The sequence below is a fragment of the Lethenteron reissneri genome, unplaced genomic scaffold (assembly GCF_015708825.2).
Source record: "Lethenteron reissneri isolate LAM-NWPU_2019-01 unplaced genomic scaffold, ASM1570882v1 scaffold_214, whole genome shotgun sequence".
In the NCBI taxonomy this organism is placed as follows: Eukaryota; Metazoa; Chordata; class Hyperoartia; order Petromyzontiformes; family Petromyzontidae; genus Lethenteron; species Lethenteron reissneri.
Window position 1 is genome coordinate 848,731 of NW_026891736.1, and position 22,692 is coordinate 871,422.

At 45.2% G+C, this 22,692-nt stretch overlaps 1 protein-coding gene across 1 annotated transcript in view; it reads right to left on the minus strand.

Annotated features, from left to right (window-relative positions):
* Positions 1 to 22,692, minus strand: part of VSIG4 (V-set and immunoglobulin domain containing 4) — a 66,652-nt gene that overhangs the window by 24,131 nt on the left and 19,829 nt on the right. Inside the window, exon 2 of the mRNA XM_061547892.1 lies at positions 10,518 to 10,895. Coding sequence (XP_061403876.1) covers positions 10,518 to 10,895 — 378 coding nt within the window. The remainder of the gene's footprint in view (positions 1 to 10,517; positions 10,896 to 22,692) is intronic.

The following is a 22,692-nucleotide window of genomic DNA, read 5'->3' on the forward strand; positions in this document are numbered from 1 at the left end:
TACAGTGCGAAATAAGTTAAACATACATATAACACTCTACATTATGCTACACACACTATGCTATACACTGTACACGACACTATACACTAAACTGTTATACACTAAGCTCCTATACACTACTATACACTACACTACTATGAACTACACTACTATACACTACACTATTATACACTACACTATACACTCCTATACACTACTATACACTACACTATTACACACTACACTATACACTACACTATTATACATTGAGCTCATGCATACACGCACATAACGTAGACGGTAACCGTCAGAGAAGCTATACTGCAGCCATTCATGGTACAGGGCAGCAGGGTGGCATAGTCTTAACGCCTGCGCCTCACATTAAGAAGGGGGGGCCTGGTTTTGATTACCAACTTGGGCGACTTTTAGTGTGGAGTTTGCATGCTCTCCCCGTTATTATTGCATGTGTTTCCCTGTGAGTTCTCCAGTTTTGCTTGCATTGTTAAAATCTAACTGGTATTGGCCAAACATCCCAATGACCTGGAAATTACTTCATATCAAAGCACACACAGCAGTAGCAGCAGCGGCAGGAGCAGCAGCAGCAACATTCTGAAAAAAAATGTCTAGAGGCTCAGTGAGATAAGGTCGCACTCATTATACACAGAGTTATTGCCACAAATGCACCACAATATGACAATAGATTTAGATTTAAAGCTTTCGTGACTGCAGGGATTCATCTTCTTGGTTCTTTCGGTAAAGTCACGTAGAAGGGAAGTAATAAAATAAAAATAAAACGTAATAAAATAATTCTCACGACGTTTCGGCCACAACACAAGTATCCGTCCTCAGGTGAAAACCAGGTCTGTCGAGGAGACAGCGACTGAATGAAACAGCACACGTGCTTGGAGCATGTATATAAGCTGGGTTGGAAGGGGGGAAGAAAGGGGGAGCCTTAACAAAATAATATGCATATTAAGAGGAATTTAGCATATTTATGGGAAATGCAGGTATGTGATTAGTACTGCTTATGCCCGTGCATTATGCAGGATTAGCAGCATCAAAGGGAGGGGATATGGGAAATGCAGGTATGTGATATGGGAAATGCAGGTATGTGATTAGTACTGCGTATGCCCGTGCATTATGCAGGATTAGCAGCATCAAAGGGATGGGATAGGGGTAGCATTAATGAAGGGAAGGAGTGTTAATAGTATGTAGCTGCAGTAACTAAAACCACCACGTAAACAACTAAAGTATAAACTACATATTCTTAGGTTTTTTCGGTAAAGTCACGTAGGTAAAACATTAAAATTAATAAAAATAAAATAAAAAAAATCACGACGTTTCGGAGGCAACACAAGCTTCCGTCTTCAGGTGGAACCGTCACAGCCCGACAGCTGTATCAAGTAAATGAGAGATTACAGGAGATACCACTCCGTATATATAATGGTTGAGGGGGGGGGGCAGGAATGGCCCACTTTTATTATTATGGTAAGGTGCGGTTTGAGACCATGAATAGACTGCACAACAAAAGACTGAGCCTTTATTATGGAGGGGTTCGGTTTGTGACTACGCCTAGCCTACATAATAAAAGTGTGAAAAAAGAAAGCTAAACCTGGTAGAAAGCTAAACCTGGTGAAACAACTGGCTGTCCATCAGTAACCTGCAATAGTTTTCTGTCAAATAAGATGGTTCAAATAAGTGTAGTTAAATCTTTTTTGCATGATTAATCACATCTTTCCAATGATTAAAGGTGCGCCTTGAGACTATGAATAGACTGCATAACAAAAGACTGAGCCTTTATTATGGAGAGGTTCGGTTTGTGACTACGCCTGGCCTGCATAACAAAAGTGTGAAAAAAGAAAGCTTAACCTGGTAGAAAGCTAAACATGGTAAATCAAAACTGGCTGTCTATCAGTAACCTGTAATAGTTTTCTGTCAAATAAGATGGTCCAAATAAGTGTAGTTAAATCTTTTTTGCATGGTTAATCACATCTTTCCAATGGTTACTCAGTTTGTAACCATCATCACGGTTGAAATTATGTCTGTGTTTGTATATTTGTATGGCTTCGTGTACAAACCTTTGATGGTAGCCAGGAGGTTTGCAGAGAACCTTTGTCTCGGAAAAGACAATTTCATGAGAGCCCACCGAGTTGTAGCAATGATCGGCAACGGCCGAAGAATCAGTTCTGCCGTGTTTCAGATCTGACTTGTGCTCGCGGACACGATCAGAAACATGACGTTTCGTTTCTCCAATGTAGCAATCACCACAAATGCAACTCAATTTGTAGACTCCAGGGTACTGTAAGTCAGGAACGACATCCTTCACAGATGGAATCAGATCACGGATTTTATGCACTGTACTGAATCGGACTTGGATCTTATGTTTGTTAAGAAATTTGGAGATCTTTTTGGTCACGCCTGCTATGTATGGTGACGTGATAGTTTTGGTCGGAGTTTCATGTGGCTGTTTCTGTGTGGTGGGAGAAACAGCTTGGCGGATAGTGCGGTCAGAGTATCCGTTCATCCTGAGGGCCCGATGTACATGTCTTAATCCACCGGCCAGGTGGTGTTGGTCAGAGATGCCATGGGCTCTGTGGTATGGCGTTTTGATGAGAGAATTCTTTTGAGATGGGTGGTGGTGGGAATCCGGTTTCAAGTAGGAATCTGTGTGGGTGGCTTTCCTGTAGACAGAATGTCCCAAGGATCCGTCAGGCCTCCTCTCAAACAGAATATCCAAGAATGGTAGTTTACCGTCTTTCTCCACTTCCATGGTGAATCTGATGGATGGGTGTCTAGAATTGATGTGGTCCAAGAAGTGGTTCAATGCTGGGAGGCCATGTGGCCAGATGACGAAAGTGTCATCCACATACCTCTTCCACAGGGAAGGACGCAGGGTGGATGTCTGGATGGCGTCTGATTCAAACTTTTCCATGAACATGTTGGCTTTAACTGGTGACAAGGGGGAGCCCATAGGGGTAACCTCATTCTGATTGTAGAAGGTGCCATTCCAGGTAAAATAGGTGTTGGTGAGGCAATGCCTAACCAGCGCAGGTACATCAGAATTCAATCCATGTTGGACTAAGTCCTCAATTATTGTTAGGGTGTCCGGTACTGGGACTTTGGTGAACAGAGATACTACATCAAAGCTGACGAGGATGTCATCAGGAGATAGTACCATGTCCTTAACCATAGAGACTAATTGGGTTGAGTTGAGTACTGCCGAAGAGGTCTTGCCTGTGAAGGGGAGCAGAGTATCTGATAGAAAACGGGCTAGTTTGTACGTAGGAGAGTTTATCGTCGACGATTATTATGTAGGCTAGGCGTAGTCACAAACCGAACCTCTCCATAATAAAGGCTCAGTCTTTTGTTGTGCAGTCTATTCATGGTCTCAAACCGCACCTTACCATAATAATAAAAAGTGGGCCATTCCTGCCCCTTCCCCCCCCCCCCTCAACCATTATATATACGGAGTGGTATCTCCTGTAATCTCTCATTTACTTGATACAGCTGTCGGGCTGTGACGGTTCCACCTGAAGACGAAAGCTTGTGTTGCCTCCGAAACGTCGTGATTTTTATTTTATTTTACTTTTATAAATTTTAATGTTTTACCTACGTGACTTTACCGAAAAAACCTAAGAATATGAATCCTTGCAGTCACGAAAGCTTCAAATCTAGAATTAATTCCCTCTACGGGGAGGAATTAAACCTATCTGTTAGAGTTTTTAACAGACAACGAGACAAGAAGTCACAGCTTCTCGAGACGCTGGCCTTCCTCAAGAGATGCCGAGATAACAAGGTAATACCCATCGCTTTCACACTGACATCTGCTGCTGTGTCCTCACCGAACTCTAAACAGATCTTATTTAAAGCTAGCCTATCACTAATCTCGGAGAGAATAAGGTTACTCCGATCTGAACTCGATCATTTAGACAAGACTCTCTTACAAACACATTTAATATTAACACAAAAAATGTCACCTTCCGATTGGAACCACGTTGATAACATGACTTCTGCTTCTGCTGACTCAATGTCAGCCAAATGCAAAGCTAACCTGATTTCTCAATTCAACCTCCTATCTAAGAAGAAACCAGAGCCACACATCGCAAAGCTGGATGTTAACAAGACCGTGATTAATCAGAGTAACATCCCAATTTCTGACAATCTAAAAACGGTACTGGCCAAAGGACTAAATTTCGCCGTCACCCCTAAATATATACCAGTAGAGGATATGATTTCTCAGATTGATGTAGCCCTCAGAGGCATAGGACACATCCATGCGGATGTAGCAAGAGCTGAAATAGCTACTATTCTTAAGAATGCTAAAAAAACCCACTAGTAACATCAGCAAAAACGAACGTTCTGAACTCGCGGACCTAAAAAAGAGAGATGATATAGTCATCCTCTCGGCAGACAAGGGCAATGCCACGGTCATCATGGATAAAGATTCATACAACAACAAAATCCTGGACCTTCTTCATGATGAGAGTTACTCCAAAATTAAAAACGATCCCACTAAAAGCCTAACGACAAAAACCAACAGTATCATCACGAGTTCGACTTCCCTAATCGAACCAAGCAAACGTCCCTCTCTAAAACCATCGGCGGCTAGACCTCCCAGACTCTATGGTCTTCCCAAAATTCATAAAGAAGGCACCCCGCTATGACCCATCGTGTCGACGATAAACTCTCCTACGTACAAACTAGCCCGTTTTCTATCAGATACTCTGCTCCCCTTCACAGGCAAGACCTCTTCGGCAGTACTCAACTCAACCCAATTAGTCTCTATGGTTAAGGACATGGTACTATCTCCTGATGACATCCTCGTCAGCTTTGATGTAGTATCTCTGTTCACCAAAGTCCCAGTACCGGACACCCTAACAATAATTGAGGACTTAGTCCAACATGGATTGAATTCTGATGTACCTACGCTGGTTAGGCATTGCCTCACCAACACCTATTTTACCTGGAATGGCACCTTCTACAATCAGAATGAGGTTACCCCTATGGGCTCCCCCTTGTCACAAGTTAAAGCCAACATGTTCATGGAAAAGTTTGAATCAGACGCCATCCAGACATCCACCCTGCGTCCTTCCCTGTGGAAGAGGTATGTGGATGACACTTTCGTCATCTGGCCACATGGCCTCCCAGCATTGAACCACTTCTTGGACCACATCAATTCTAGACACCCATCCATCAGATTCACCATGGAAGTGGAGAAAGACGGTAAACTACCATTCTTGGATATTCTGTTTGAGAGGAGGCCTGACGGATCCTTGGGACATTCTGTCTACAGGAAAGCCACCCACACAGATTCCTACTTGAAACCGGATTCCCACCACCACCCATCTCAAAAGAATTCTCTCATCAAAACGCCATACCACAGAGCCCATGGCATCTCTGACCAACACCACCTGGCCGGTGGATTAAGACATGTACATCGGGCCCTCAGGATGAACGGATACTCTGACCGCACTATCCGCCAAGCTGTTTCTCCCACCACACAGAAACAGCCACATGAAACTCCGACCAAAATTATCACGTCACCATACATAGCAGGCGTGACCAAAAAGATCTCCAAATTTCTTAACAAACATAAGATCCAAGTCCGATTCAGTACAGTGCATAAAATCCGTGATCTGATTCCATCTGTGAAGGATGTCGTTCCTGACTTACAGTACCCTGGAGTCTACAAATTGAGTTGCATTTGTGGTGATTGCTACATTGGAGAAACGAAACGTCATGTTTCTGATCGTGTCCGCGAGCGCAAGTCAGATCTGAAACACGGCAGAACTGATTCTTCGGCCGTTGCCGATCATTGCTACAACTCGGTGGGCTCTCATGAAATTGTCTTTTCCGAGACAAAGGTTCTCTGCAAACCTCCTGGCTACCATCAAAGGTTTGTACACGAAGCCATACAAATATACAAACACAGACATAATTTCAACCGTGATGATGGTTACAAACTGAGTAACCATTGGAAAGATGTGATTAACCATGCAAAAAAGATTTAACTACACTTATTTGGACCATCTTATTTGACAGAAAACTATTACAGGTTACTGATAGACAGCCAGTTTTGATTTACCATGTTTAGCTTTCTACCAGGTTAAGCTTTCTTTTTTCACACTTTTGTTATGCAGGCCAGGCGTAGTCACAAACCGAACCTCTCCATAATAAAGGCTCAGTCTTTTGTTATGCAGTCTATTCATAGTCTCAAGGCGCACCTTTAATCATTGGAAAGATGTGATTAACCATGCAAAAAAGATTTAACTACACTTATTTGAACCATCTTATTTGACAGAAAACTATTGCAGGTTACTGATGGACAGCCAGTTGTTTCACCAGGTTTAGCTTTCTACCAGGTTTAGCTTTCTTTTTTCACACTTTTATTATGTAGGCTAGGCGTAGTCACAAACCGAACCTCTCCATAATAAAGGCTCAGTCTTTTGTTGTGCAGTCTATTCATGGTCTCAAACCGCACCTTACCATAATAATAAAAGTGGGCCATTCCTGCCCCCCCCCCCTCAACCATTATATATACGGAGTGGTATCTCCTGTAATCTCTCATTTACTTGATACAGCTGTCGGATGTGACGGTTCCACCTGAAGACGGAAGCTTGTGTTGCCTCCGAAACGTCGTGATTTTTATTTTATTTTACTTTTATTAATTTTAATGTTTTACCTACGTGACTTTACCGAAAAAACCTAAGAATATGAATCCTTGCAGTCACGAAAGCTTCAAATCTAGTATAAACTACATATTATCATCAGTATACTAAATATACTCTACAATAAGCTGAGTTACTAACAGTAAGTAATACATTACAATTCTATGTCGTAAAAAAAGATATATATATAAAAATATATATAATATGCTTCCATCTAAACTCTCTTACATCCCACGAGTCTACACCCTACTATATACTGCCATAGGGTTTGTCTATGGCAGTATATAGTAGGGTGTAGACTCGTGTGATGTAAGAGAATAAAGTTTAGATGGAAGCATATTGTATATTTTTTTTACGACGTAGAATTGTAATGTATTACTTACTGTTAGTAACTCAGCTTATTGTAGAGTATATTTAGTATACTGATGATAATATGTAGTTTATACTTTAGTTGTTTACGTGGTGGTTTTAGTTACTGCAGCTACATACTATTAACACTCCTTTCCTTCATTAATGCTACCCCTATCCCCTCTCTTTGATGCTGCTAATCCTGCATAATGCACGGGCATAAATAGTACTATTCACATACCTACATTTCCCATATCACATACCTGCATTTCCCATATCCCCTCCCTTTGATGCTGCTAATCCTGCATAATGCACGGGCATAAGCAGTACTAATCACATACCTGCATTTCTCATAAATATGCTAAATTCCTCTTGATATGCATATTATTTTGTTAAGGCTCCCCCTTTCTTCCCCCCTTCCAACCCAGCTTATATACATGATCCAAGCACGTGTGCTGTTTCATTCAGACGCTGTCGCCTCGACAGACCTGGTTTTCACCTGAGGACGGCTACTTGCATTGTGGCCGTAACGTCGTGAGAATTATTTTATTATGTTTAATTTTTATTATTTTATTACTTCCCTTCTACGTGACTTTACCGAAAGAACCAAGAAGATGAATATTAAAATAGGTAATTTACCGAAAGAACCAAGAAGATGCTCCAAGCACGTGTGCTGTTTCATTCAGACGCTGTCGCCTCGACAGACCTGGTTTTCACCTGAGGACGGCTGCTTGCGTTGTGGCCGTAACGTCGTGGGAATTATTTTATTATGTTTTATTTTTATTATTTTATTACTTCCCTTCTACGTGACTTTACCGAAAGAACCAAGAAGATGAATATTAAAATAGGTTTTCCCCTTTTTTCTGGCAACAAAAAAGGTGTTAAGATGTTAAAACACCAAACTGAAACTTTTAACAAGGAATCATGGCTGCATTAACCACATATACTTGTGGTCAGAATGCAAAAAAAAACATACTCTGATAGTATATGCATTGCATATATGCATATGCATTGTCTTTGGAACTGATTGGTCCACACCAGAGACAGCTTTCTTTCGAGCCTAGGCTCTAGGATTGAAAGAAAGCCTAGGCTCGAGGCTTGAAAGAAAGCTGTATCTGGTGTGGACCAATCAGTTTCAAAGACAATGCATATACTATCAGAACCTGTAAGCCCCAGGCTACTGTGGGCTCGCCTTCCCATCAACGAGAAGTGGGGAGTTGTGGTCGTGGTTACTTATGCCCCTACCGAAAATGAACATCAGTGAAGGGATGCAGGCAAAGCTGATGAGTTAGATGCCTTCTATGACCCACTGTCAGAGGTGTTAGCTAAAGTGGCCCCTCGGTATAGAGTCATCGTTTTAGTTACTTGAACGCCCGAGTGGGTCATGATGCTGGCACCTGGGCTAGAGTGATTGGAAGGCTTGGGCCAGATCAGCTCAATAACAATGGTAGGAGGCTGCTAGACTTCTGTGTAGCCCATGGGATTGTAATTACTAACATGCTGTTCCGACATTGGCACATCCACACAACTTCATGAAGGCATGCTGGGTCCAAGAAAGAACATCTGCTGAACTATATAGTGATGGAACAGCGGATGTGGGCCCATGTCCTTGACACTAGGACCTACCGTGGAGCTGATCTGCCACTGACCATCGGCCTGTCATCTGTAAGATGCGCTTGTCACTCTTCCACTCCGGTGTACATCTAGGATCCCATTGAAACGCACAGTTGGCTGGTCTTAGCTAACTAATGAAAGTTGCAAGCGAGAATTTCATTTTCTTGGTTCTTTCGGTAAAGTCACGTAGAAGGGCAAATAATAAAATAATAAAAATAAAACATAATAAAATATTATTTCCCTTCTACGTGACTTTACCGAAAGAACCAAGAAGATGAATCCCTGCAGTCACTAAAGCTTTAAATCGAGAATTTCATTATTCAACATTGCCTTGCCAAGCACGCTGAGGAGAGGCTTGTGGAACCCCAATGTGGTTTCAGGTCAGGGCAGTCCTACACAGACGCCATATTTTCTGTCTGCTACAGCAGATGTGTAGGGAATTCCAACAGGACCTACATCTCTACGTTATTGACCTGGTCAAGGCCTATGATACAATCAATATGCCTAGGCACTGGATTGTTCATTGTGCTTTCGGAGTCCCTGCCTCTCTGCTCACATTCATTAAGGACCTTCATGATGGTGGGCAGGACCGGGTAAAGCTGCGTGGCTGGGAGTTGGAGCCATTCCCTGTCCACTTTGGGGTGCGACAGAGATGTCCTCTGGCTCCCACATTATTGAACATCTTATTTGACCACATAGTTCATGAAGCCTTCTATGGCTGTACCAGAGGAATATTAATCTGGTACAGATACAATGGGATGGGTGATCGATGCCCAGGTATGGTCAAGGGATGGCTTCCTATTGGTCAACCATGTTACGTATGCCGATCATCTGGTGATTGCTGCTTACTTGGAGGAGGAGTTGGAGGCACTGCTGCTAAACCTAAGAAATGGGACCTTACCATGAGCCCCACCAAAACTAATCACCTGCTTGGGTATGTTGTGCTATCAAGCGCTCCACCCCCTCAACTCGCCATTGGTGATGCGGCAGTTGTGGAGAGAGTGGAGAGTTTTCCATACCTGGGCAGCGTGCTTATGACCAGCTCTGGTTTGAGGTCTCGCTCAAAATCAGTCGAGTGGCATTATATTTTCATTGGCTGCATAACGCTGGTGGAAGCTACCTGATCTGCCGCGCCACACAAAGCTTCGAGTCCTCACAGCCACAGTCATGCCCTCCTTTCTCTATGCTTGCTAAACGTTGACCACCCTAATAAAACATCGTCACTGGTTAGAAACATTTAGGCTGGCCTGCCTATGATCCATCCTAGGTTTAACTAGAAATTATTATGTGAGAAGCTCACAAATCCTTGAAAGATCTGGACAAAATCCCATTGTGAGCTCCTCCAGCAGGCAAGGCTGTGTTGGCTGGGTTATGTAGCCCGCATACCCAACCATCGCATTCATTCCTAAACAGCTTTTTTTCGGCCGGATAGAGGGGTCTAAACGGGCACGGCATGGGCTAAAGAAGAAGAGATGGTGTGATGTGGTACAAGAGGATGTGGAGCTGAGTGGACTTGCCGATGACTCGTACCAGCAGTGTCAAGATCAGTTTCTGTGGAAGAGGAGGCTCGTTAAGGATGCTGCTACTGGGCAGTTGGAGGCAGTCGCCCTCCAGCAACAACGGAGGGCAGAGGAACGATGCTCAATAACGAGCAGAGTGCCGGGCGGCTATAAGCAAATTGGCACAGTAGGGGGACACAGGTGGTGCATCGGCCAGTCATCTCAGTCAGTCAACCCATGGCACCTGGGTCTGTGCCGTGACCTCCTGCCAGTGGGCGTTCGACACGTCACGTGGCCTTAACGTGCACAAAGCCTGGCACAAGCACCATGGTAATGTCATCGCCACTTAGTGGTGAATGGCGGTTAATGTTGTTGTGTGTGGTGGGTGGGCGGTGGGTGTGGACCTCACGGTTTCTGACTCTCAGGTAGACATTCGAACTGTCCAGCCAGTTCTCGTCGTAACGGCTCCAGGACACCTGGACCAGGTAAAAACCGTCGTCCTCCATCCTCAGCTCCTGCAGATAGAGTGATACGGTGCTGTTCCCGCTCGCCTCTATGACGACGGCGGGGCTCAGCTCCACGCGGCCCAGGTACTTATCCGAGCCCTCGATTGCCGTCCAGCGTTGGGTCGAGGCGTTGTACTTGGCCACAGGGTTCTGCCCGCTGTTCTTGGACCACGACGCTCCAATGACCTTGCAGCCGTCGGGGGTCAAGACTCGGGCCTGGACGAGTGCGGAGGAGCCGGCGATGGCGTTCACTTGAGCCTGGGAGAGTTGCACGTGGCACCCTGCATGCGATGACGACGACGACAACAAACAAGCAAAATAAAGACAAAGAACCCCCACGTAGCCTTTAACAGACTGTTGGGTCAAGCGGGTAGCAGAGCCAATGAAGGCTGCCAGCACTGTGGCACGCACAGAGGGGGTGGGTGGCCAGCACCACACACGCCTGGCCGCTTTTGTCTTGTCAGATACTCACCCACTCACACACTCACCTACTCACTCACCCACTCAACCACCCACTTACACACTCACTTACTCACCCATTCACTCCCCTCACCCCCTCACCCGCTCAGTCACTCATCCACATACTCAAACAAAGACAAATATCCCCCGTATAGCCTGTAACAGAGCGTAGGGGCAAGTGCTGTTATTAGTTTCAGTTTCATATATTAGGTATAACCCTGTGAGCCATGCGGCTCTTGACTCGGGTGCAACCGCAACAAAACAAAAACATGAACAAGAAACATCTTAAAGTGACTACATGCAATAGAAAAATCCAGGAAAAACCGCAAAGTTTTTCAGAAAAAACACCGTATTTCAACGCTGTGTGCAAAGATCCCAGTAGGATGCAAGTCAAACAATAACAACTATAAGACTTTGCAGATTAAAGTTATCAGGCTAACTCTCTACTACAACAAACAAACATGGCTAAACCAAAACGTTTTCAAATCTCTAAAATAAAGCTATAAAAACAATGGAACAGTGATCATAGGAACTGTGATTCAAATTTAACAATAAACGATATACATCACATGTACGACCAAACTTTGCAGCCATAGCTGGCTGCATGAGTCACTCCATAACAGGAGTATCAGTAGCAGAATAAAAATGTGTTAATATACTTTTAAAGATCAGCACACTATAATCAAAACTCAAGATCATACTTTGCAGCGGTCATCCGGAATGATACATTTGATTTCAGGCCATTCTGAATAGCAGTGGCAGCTAGGGGTGTACAACTCCTCTAGAGCAGTTTTGAGTGAAGATCCCACAGGTAATTTATTGGCGATAGCAATCCAGACCCTGTGGGCATCAATAGAAAAGGCCCTTCCTCCAGTATTTGTACGGCAATAACGAATGTGAAGCTGGTAAATGAGTAAAGACCTTTGGTCACATTTGTTCTTCGAAACAGTGAGGAGATCCACCAGGTAGTCTGCTGATTTTTGTGTAAGTACATCGTGAATAAATAAGATCTGAAGCACAAGCCGTCAATCATTAAGATAAGTTAAGTTTGACCCAATGTAGAGATCGCAGTGATGGGTCCTATATGGGAAGTTCATGGCAAATCTTAAGGCCGAGTGATAAATTGAGTCAAGCTTTTTCAGTATAGTATTGGGGTCTGATTTATATATGATGTCACAGTAATCAAGTAGAGGCAGTACGGTAGCTTTTATCAATTCCAAGCGGAACATAGGGGGGAAGCAGTGCTTGTGTCGATACAAAAAAACTAATTGAAATGTTGTCTTTTTATCAATATAATCAATGTGATCTTGAAAATTCAGTTTTGAATCAAAGAAGACCCTGTTGTATATGTTGGGTATGAAAATTTGTTATGTTGTATGCGTGCGTGGGTGAAATTATTATGTTGTATATGTGGGTTATGAATATTCAGTGAAAATAATAATAATTAAATGAAATTTGGCCAAATGTGTAATTATCCGGAAATATGTTAATTTATGTAATTACGCACATTTTAATTATGCCAATTCAAGAGGTAATCGTATTAATTATGCGAGTGGGTGTAATTATGATAATGCAAGTCGTTATGATAACCAGACCCCGGTTCACCCCGTTATCGCTTTAACATTTACTGAGTATGTATTAGTGTGTTTATTAAGGTCACCAAGTTCAAATCTCAACGCAGAAGCAGATCTTATGCATAGATTTCAGGAAAGAATCACACAACCACTTCTGTATTGATCAATTTATTACTAATTCAACCTTAACTATGATATAGTATGCGAACTCTCAATCCCGGAACGTCAATACGGCATCAATACAGTATCATCAACGATTGTCTGATTTCACTTTGACAACGGCACATGGATCCCGCATAACGCGATGGTTCTTAGTGAGAGAGAGAGTCGTTAAAACATGCAAATACTATGCTAAGAAAACCTTAACGTTAATGAATGATTATACTCAATATTGTTCACGCAGTACCGCACTCCTTATTGATCATACGCAACCCTTATCACGTTGTTAACACCTTGGGTCACGGAACAGTTGAATATTCTGTAGAGGATGCGAGTACGTGCGGCGATTATGACTGAAAGATACTTGAAAGATTATACGGCGATAAAACAAAACAATCAAAAACAGTTATTATTCTTAAAGGCACCAATCTCAACAGATACATCGGCAGGTTATCTGACAACAGAACGGCTTGGAGTAAGGGCCTGCGACGGTGCTCCTTTTCCGAAGCTCGTTATCTTATACCAAGTTTACTAATTGGGGACCAGATCACCTGATAAGGGTCCGGTGGGCCACCACTCCCCACGTGAGCGTGGCTCGGCGGAAGGAGGTGCCAAGAATCAGTTCGTATTGATGGATCTGTTGGGAATTTATGCGATTAAGAGTACAGCCCACTAAATATTAAAGATAAAAATTAAGAATACTCTTATAAGAGACGGAGGGCCATCACTCGGTCTCGTTGTGATGCTTTCCAGCCACGGATGGCTTATGGGTTCGAGTGTTTTTGAGTGGTAAGAGTTGTCTTGAATAGTCAGTGTTCGGAGTCGATTCTTTAGGTCAAACAGACGCCTGGTGGTCGTGTGGTGAGGGGGCGGTGCGCGTCATACGTATCAGTCGATCCCCTGTCACCGTGGTGGTTCGGATGGCTGTTGATACGCTGTCGCAGTTCGGAACCCGGTCGGTAGGTGGCGCCCACAACTCGCTCGTAGCGTGCAGCGCTGGATCGTCGCCAAACCGCAACGATCACCACTCCGGCGGCAGCAGAGACCTCCGGCGGCAGAGGTTGACGAGCTGGAGATGAGTCGAGCCGACCCGCTGGTCGCAGCTCGCTCCTGAGTCGGCCCTCCCGGTCGAGCTCGCTCCTGGGTCGACCCGCTGGTCGCCCTCGCTCCTGAGTCGACTCTCTGGTCGCACTCCTGAGTGGACCCGCTGGTCGCGCTCCTGAGTGGACCCACTGGTCGCACTCCTCCTGAGCCGACTCTCCCGGTCGCGCTCCTGAGTGAACCCGCTGGTCGCACTCCTGAGTGGACCCACTGGTCGCACTCCTCCTGAGCCGACTCTCCCGGTCGCGCTCCTGAGTGAACCCGCTGGTCGCACTGGTTTCCAATGCTCAGGATCCTTTACTTTATGCCGAAAAATCCCCCTGGATCCCGCCCACAAGGCGGGGCTTCCGATTTTTGCTGTGTCAGGATCTGTCCGTAGGCAGGTGTGTCCATGTGTGTGTCCGTACGTCCGTGTGTCCTTGTGTGCATCACTGACGGTATATTCCGTTGTCACACTCCCTCCATAAAACCCACGAGCAAACAATCAGATGTTACAAATTGCCTCGAAGTCGTCTCTCTGTCTGGGTGCAATTTATCTCTTGTCTGGCCTTCTTCATGAACCCAAAACACAGACGTTACAAATCGTCTCATAGGCGTCTTTGTTCGTGTTGCACAACCTGGAGGGAGGGGCAACCTCTCTCCGACCCGGCGCACAAAGAAATGGTTAAAAGTTTTAAGTTAACATTTGTCCCTTACTATTTCACAGTTATGATTCTGTATGTAACCTAAGGTCTGTCGTTTCATCGTGATGCTTGACTCCAGTGGAGGTGTTTCCCCGAGCGTATACACACTCCTATCCCGCGCTGCGGGGATACAAAGACGGCCGGGATCTCCCTTTCTCTCCGACCCTGGGTTTAACATCGTTTTTTTTTTTATTATGTATTTATATTCGACCTGGTGGTGATTCATCCCGTTATCCTGGCTTTTCCATAAGTTTTACTTTTGTCTTTTCATGCATATACTTATTACTATAAATTTATTTCCGATATCTTAGGTTAAGGGGTAAGTTTCTTGATCCTAGGAATTCGTATTCCTTGGTGCCTGCATGGTTATATAAGCGGAATATAGTTTACGGTGAATAGCGTTAACATTGATGTTATGTGCGATATTATGTATTGTGATGTCTTTAACTTAACTTGTTTGTCAGAGCTTTACTGACACAAAGCTGTATTTCATAGCCCGCAGTCTTTGCCCCACCCTATCTCTGCTCGCCGTTGTTGTTGCCTGCCGTTAATTCAAGGCCTCATTAATTTCCGTCACTCCTGAGTAGGTGAGGGCGGTTGAACCTTGGAGTCAGTTCTGGTTTTTGTCTGCCTGCTTCTTCTTGTGTCCCCTGACCCCGGGAGTTATTATTCTACTTTTATGGCCTGTCGAAGCCCCACTCGCTGTTGCTGGGCTGGTGTTGTTCCCGGCTTTTTGCTTACGTTTGCAGTTCGCCGTGCTCTTAATTTCCTTCCCTCGTCAACCTTATATCGACTATTCGCTCCTGTCTGGGTGCGATTCAATTTTGACTTAGGAAGGTTCTGATTGTCATATGCTTCGGGTCGAGTTGTATAGAAAGTATTAAGGTATGGAAATAACATTTCATATTGACTTAATAATGGTGATGGTTCAGTAGGCGTAACTTGTGGCCTGGTTTAATTGGAGTGGGTGTGAATATCAATAACTTTAGCCTACCCTGTTGTTAAATTCCGACTTTAACGTTACTTTAATAGCAATACAGAATAATTGAGCTTTTTGTCTTAACTAGGCGAATGCGAACTTCTGGTGACCCCCGCAGCCTTGTTACTCAATTGGGTCTTGCCCGCCTTGAGAGATATACAACCCTCTTTTAAATCACCTCTCCCCCTGTCCAACCTTCTGCTCTGGGAGTGTTATTCTTGATTCCAGGTCCAAGGCCCCCTCACATCCAGACGCGCAGGGTTGTTTACATCAGCTCCCCCCCTGTGCACGTGTTCTAACTAGCTCGGAATTCCTGAACACACAATCAGTGATGATTCCTGGCTTTCTGTGGTTGTGATTTAGACAAAGGCGCCTCTGTTTTCTTCCATTGCCTTTGAGTCGACACTGCCCTATTATTTGCCCATGTGCTGAGGTCATAGAATTCGTTTTGACTTCAGTAATATTAACATTCAGTATTGGATTAGCAAATGGGCAATGGTTCATTGATGTAGCTCGCAGCCTGGTCTCCAATTTGAGCGAGCGCGAGGATCGATAATTTAGCCTACTCTGTTGTTGAATTTCGAATTTTGACGTTACTTTAAAACCATGCAGGATGATTGGGCTTTTGCCTTAACTATGTCTGGCTGACACTCCCACTGTCTCTGCCGCCTGCACGGGTGACATGTGCCCGTTCATCAGGCCTTATCTTCCCTTGAAGCAAGGTTGTAAATTCTGCCATCCTAGCCCTCCTCTGGTTCATTACTTAACAACACCTGGTGTTTTGCAGTTTGCTGGGCTTGGTGTGTTTCACTCATTAAAAAAAAACAAGTAAAAAGATAATATATAAAAATCATCAAATATTATTAATCTCAATTATGGAAGAAGGGTTAGGATACAACATTCCGCCCTTTTAAAAATGACCAGTGGTCAAATGGCCACGGGTTATTTTTAAAAAAAATGTATACCCTTCTTCCATCATGAACCATCGATTGTCCTCAAGTTTTGCTGCTATTCCTTACAACGCGCGCGTACGTGTCACAACTTAACATGGTTATTTTGAATTGAGCAAAGAAAATTAAACAAGCGTTAAACATCGATATTGCGTTACATCGGTTCTGATACATCATGACTCCGACGAATATTCATTTTTGTTTTTGTTAAATCCTGGGAAACGCTAGGTAGCGGTTTCGAACGCATTTATGCGTTACCTTCCTCATGTTGCCTCGTTCACCACTTATCACTTCGATAATTCGATCACGGTTTTCGGGTTCGTTTTTGTAGTTTCCTCTCTCACTCTCTGTGTCGTGGGAGTGTGTGGTGAAAAATTGTGCTGCACATAACCAGAATTCGCGCACACGACCCACTTTGACCCTTGGTTCGAGGCATTCGCTCTCTCTGCGATTACATGCACATTTGCCGAGTCAGTGTGTCGATTTAATTCTGTCCCTCGTAATGTTGCCCTCTTTGTTTTTACTAGTGTGTTGGATTTCAACACCATTCCCGATACGTCATGGACATTCGTCTCCATTTTAGCACTCCGATCCACATAATTTTTGGTTTCCCTTGGATATTTTCCATTCAAAGGCTCATGCCTGCGCTCCTCAGGGCGTGTCCCTGCTGTCTGTTTTTGTACTGTCCGATCACGCTTCAATGCAACCCTGTCCTTGTATTCGATCCGCGCGTCATTTACGGGAGCACTGTCCACGTTTTTGCCCGCCCTGTCACTTGCAGCCTGCCCGTATTTCACATTGAGCGCCGGGTTTAACACCTCGGCGGGTGTGGCGCGTATGGGCTGCCCGCTCTCAATCACTGTGGATGGTTCATCACGTATTTGGACCGTATTCTGTGTTATTCCTCTATTCCCTCCTGGTATAGCCGGTGGAGGAATTGGTCGGAATTGGATCGATTGTGTTTGACCTCCCATCCTGCGATTCTCGTGAATGTTCGCATCCATACCTCCGCGGTATGTGTAACACCTTCCCGCTAGGTGGTTATCTTCCCATCTCTGTGCGTAATTTGAACCTTGCGTGTGTCGTGGGATGGGGTGTTGATATGGTTCTGCTCTGAACCTCTCCCTCCTACGATTCTCCTGCACCCTTGGCCCAGTGTTTTTCCCATTTGGGTGCCAAATTTTTCCTGGATTGTTACTTCGCCATCCCTGTGGGTAATCTTGACCTTGCGCATGTCGGGGCATGGGGTGTTGGTATGGTTCTATTCTGAACCTCCCCCTCCTGCGATTCTCTTGAATGTTCGGCTTTGTGCCGCTCTCATTCTCGTGCCAACCTCTCTCTGGGTTATTTTGCCATGTGTGCGTGCGTTTCTGCTGCTCTCTGCATGGTGGGACTGCTCGGTGATTTTTATTCCTCTCTGAGAGGCTGGGTTCCTCATCCCTCTCCCTGTGTTCTGGATCCGAATTATGATTCTTAGCTCTGTATAACCATGCCATGTACGCCTTGCTCTCTATGCGGCGTAAGGATGCGGTTTCTGGATTCAAAACCATTCTCACCCTTTCTGTAATCTCTGGGCTCAAGGATTCAAAAAACATTATTTTGAACATTTTATCCCCTTCGTGGTATTGATTCACATCGCCTGCGTAATACGCTCTTTTAAATTGGACGAGGTAGTCACGTGGATCTTGGTCCATGCCCTGGGTCATCGATTTTACAGCATAAAACCCCTCAGTGAGTGTCGAATATTCTCCAAACTTCCGAATCACTGCCAGGCTCAATTGTTTAAAATCATTTCTAACCTTGTGTGGTAGTGACTTTACCCATGGAATAGATTCTTTATGTAAGGTCCGTTTCAACAAACTCGCTTTTTCATCCCGTCTCCTCAGCCCTCTAATCATTGCCTCCTCTTCCACTGTCGCGATATGTGTGTGGATATCCATAGTCTTATTGTGGGGGTCAAAATCGGGAATTCTGACTAGAGCCTTGTCCATCAACTTAAGGGTTTTACTGGTGAACAGGTATTCCGAAAGTTGATTGCTGACAGCGTCATCATCAAACAAGTTATCATCAGGCAATCTGTCACTTTGGTCTGTGCTGTGTCTCCTGTGTTTAAGTGGTGTGCATTTTCTGTGTGCGCGCCCAGGGCCGTGTCGCTCGTGTTGCCATTTCCCTTCAGTTTTTGCCTCTGCCCTTAGTGTACCATGTCCTGGCGATTTTACTTTAACTTTTGTGCGATCAATCCCTGGACTCTGTCCACGTACCCAAGAGAGTGATTTGATGTTACTTCCATATTTATTTTGTGGCTCAACGTCTGTGAGTTTCGCTGGTGTCGCGAGCTTTGACTTCTCCTCCCTCTCGAGGGCGTCTGCTGCTTCAATTTGTTGTTCTATTTGTTCTTCTATTGTAAGGACTCTTTCCTCTTGGTTTGGATCTAGGGCCTTCGTGGTTTCGGGCGGCTCAATTGAAAGTTCCTTTTGCGTTACTATCGGTTGAGTTGCCTTGGCTTCATCCGAGGGTAATACGCTCTTGCCCTTGGGTTCTCCTTCATCAGTTTGCAGTTCGTCGGTTTGGCCTCCAGGGGGCGGTATATACTCCATGAGGGGACGGTCATTCGGTGATACTGACTCTAAGTCGGCTTCCTTTCGGACTTCTCTCAGTCTGTTAGTCATTAGCTGAGTGATTCGAATTCCTGCGGGGAGCTTGTCTTCGTTCCTGATTGTCGTTGATAGGTCGTCGAGCTCTTGTGTTATCACTTGGATTCCCGTGGAGTCTCTCATAACGTCTTCATCTTCTGAGTCCCTTTGTTGCTCCGGCATTGACTGTGCCCAAATTTGTCGGGATTCAAGGTTCACAATGGGTTTCAGGCGATTCAGTAGTTCGATCCCAAAAATCAGTTCTTTACCTGGGTATTGTACGACATATAGTGGATGGTTCATGTTGATTTTGTTGAACGTCAACTTCGTCATAACTTTGCCCAATGGTCGCATGTGGGTCCCTTCACATCCTGAGTAGGTAAGTTTACTTGGCATCATTTGTAGTGTTTCATTCTTCCTCTGGAGGGCAGTCTGGAGTTCGTCAAATAATTCTCTGGATATCATGGATATTTCTGCTCCAGTATCACAAAGGCCCTGGCTGGTCAGGGTGTCTTGCAGTATTACTTCCACGTGGACTCGTCCGACTGGTCCTACGGGAATCAATTCCCCCAGATGGTACCCTTTTCCCTCTGGTACCACTTCGGTGATTGCTTCGAGGCTTCTTGTCTTCCCTTCGTTCACTTGGGCTACCTTTGCTCTGGGTGTGTCCTCCTCTTGTGTGGGTATAGTTGGTATTCTTCCCTTCGCTACTTGCATGGGAGTCTTCATACTCCCTAGGAGCTCTTTTTCCATCCTAATGTGGTGAGCATATCGATTCCTGTTAGCTAACGGTGGTCTATGCTCCATTGCTAGTGGAGGCGGCAGTGGGGGACGATATGGTAACTGGTTTGGTGGGTGTCGGCCTCCGCGGTGTAGGTATGGCCCGTCACTCTCTCCTCCTCCTCCATAATTCCAGCCTCCGCCCTCTTCTGCATTCCATGGTGGTGGCGGCTGTGGGTGCCATGTTCCTCTGGCCTCGTTCCTCCCCCCACGTGGAACGTTATTCAGCGTGTTGTGGACGGGTGTTGATTCTATTGGGTTAGGCGCCCTCTCCTGGGGGAATTCATGTTCACCCCGTGTGGCGCTAATATTATTCCTTGGAGATTCGCTTCCCTCCAGATCGAGGCATTCTTTATCTCTGGTGACGATGTGGGTTTTGGCTATGCCAGTGGTTTTCCGTCCGTTCACCCAGGCCGTGTGGGCCTTGCTTTCAATCTGGCGTAGGGAGGCAGTCTCGGGGTCCAACATCATTCCTACTATTCTCACTATTTCAGGTCTCAATGATTGGAAGAACATCACTTTTAAGACTGTCTTATCTCCCTGGGCATTGTCCACGTCCCCTGCGTAATATGCTTTCTTAAGGCGCAGGAGATAATCTCGTGGGTCTTCGTCTACACGCTGGGTCATCAACTTTACCGCGTTCAATCCCTCGGATGGTGTGGAGTATTCCCCAAATCTCTTAACTACTGCTCGGCTCAATTGTTTAAAGTCATTTTTCACCCTATTTGGCAGGGAGGCTACCCATGGTCTGGCGGGTTCATGTAGGCTCCTTGATAATAGACATGCCTTTTCTGTCGATTTACCCAGACCCCGGATCTTAGCCTCCTGTTCTACTGTAGCTATGTGAGTGTGGATATCCCTGTTCTTGTTATGTGGATCGAAATAGGGAATTCTCACGAGTGCTTTGTCCATTAGCTTTAGTGTCTTACTGTTAAAAGTGTGTTGTTCGTCATCAGTGGTGTCGGTTCCTGAGGAGTGCTCCCTTGAGCTACCCCTGTCTCCACTATCACTGTTGTCATGTGTCCCGTGTCTGTGTCGTGATCTCCCTCTGTCCGAGGATTCGTATCTGTCCCGTTGCTTGTGTCTCTTGTTTTCCTTATGTTGGTCTTGTGATTCGTGCTTGTGGGTTGGTGTGCGTGATCTCCTTGAGCGGTGTCTATGTGGTGAGTGTTTTTGTCCTCGACCTTCATGCTGCCTACTACGTGTGTGGTGCCTGCTAGGTGAGGTTTTGAATTTATGTTTGTCTCGTGCTTCATGGTTATCGGGATTCCTGTCTCTGTGATTTTTGGTGCGGGTGGTTTTGCGTGGGTGATTTTTACATGTCATGCGTCCCTCTGGTGAGCTCTCTCTGGTACCCATGTCGTGTTGGTCATTGTCAGAGGAGTCAGTGTCAGATGAGCCGTCACCATCACGGTGGCTCTGCTTAACATAACTTTTGTAGTGCCTTTTGCACCTGTTACGTGGGTCAACTTGGCTCGGTGATTTCTGCTTATCCCATGGCTCATGCTTGTGTGGTGTGCGTCTCTCTGGTGAGCCCCTGTTACCCGTGTCGTGTTGGTCATTGTCAGAGGAGTCAGTGTCAGATGAGCCGTCACCATCACGGTGGCTCTGCTTAACATAACTTTTGTAGTGCCTTTTGCACCTGTTACGTGGGTCAACTTGGCTCGGTGATTCCTGCTTATCCCATGGCTCATGCTTGTGTGATGTGCGTCTCTCTGGTGAGCCCCTGTTACCCGTGTCGTGTTGGTCGTGTTTGTGCGAGGTGCGTTTCTCTGGTGAGCTGTCTTTGTCATCTGCATCATGTCGGTCATACTTGCGTAGCGTGCGTCTGCCTGGTGTGCTGTTTATGTCATGTTTCCCGTCTTGCACCAGCTCCGCCCTTTTCCGCTCTATCATTACAGTGTATCCTGATGACTTAGGGTTAATTATTTGTCTCTCTCTAACGTTGGGGTGGTCGGCCTCATGTTTTCCCGTTTGTATTATTATTTCCTCTTCTCTCTCCTCGATTTGCGAGGGTGTTACTTTATCAAAATTGCTTGGCATAGTAGCCATACTCATTGTGGGATCTGGCCCCGGGCTACGTCCACGTGGCTCGGAGTGTGGTAAATTGTTACTCCCGTATGTGTTCTGTGTATCAACGTCTGGGTGTTTCACTGGTGCATTTAGTGCGGATTCTTTCTCTCTCACGAGGGCGTGCAGACGCTCTACCTGCACCATTAAGGACAGTTTCTCTTGTCTCTCCCTTTCAAATTTTTCCTCATTCCATAATCTTTCTCTGTCTGTCTGTGCGAGGAGATACGAGTCTACCCTCGCTATTTCTGCAATTTTTACGTCACGTTTGGCTTTGCCACATTTCATCACGTCCTTAAGTAGTTTCCTTCTATGGGCCTTAACATCTTCTGTATGGCTCCCCTCCCATATATCTCTCTGCTCCGTCTGCTGGCTAGCAGTCCGTCCAGTACGTTTTAACACAAATTCCCGATATTGTTTTTCCATAGATTCCATCTCCTCCTCAGAGGTCCACTCTGTATCAGTGTTATGCGTTGGTGTGTCACTCAGAATGTTGTGGATCCTGTGCCATCTCTATTATGTAGTGTGGTTAATAGACTTAAGAGTGTATCTTAATTCTAACATCTCATGTGCGTCGTGAGTTACTCTAGAATTCCCCTTCAGAGCACATATAAACAATTGTATCACAGGATGCGTCAGTTCAACTCGAGCAAATAATCTCAGCCCAGCTGTCTTTGTTATACTCTGCTA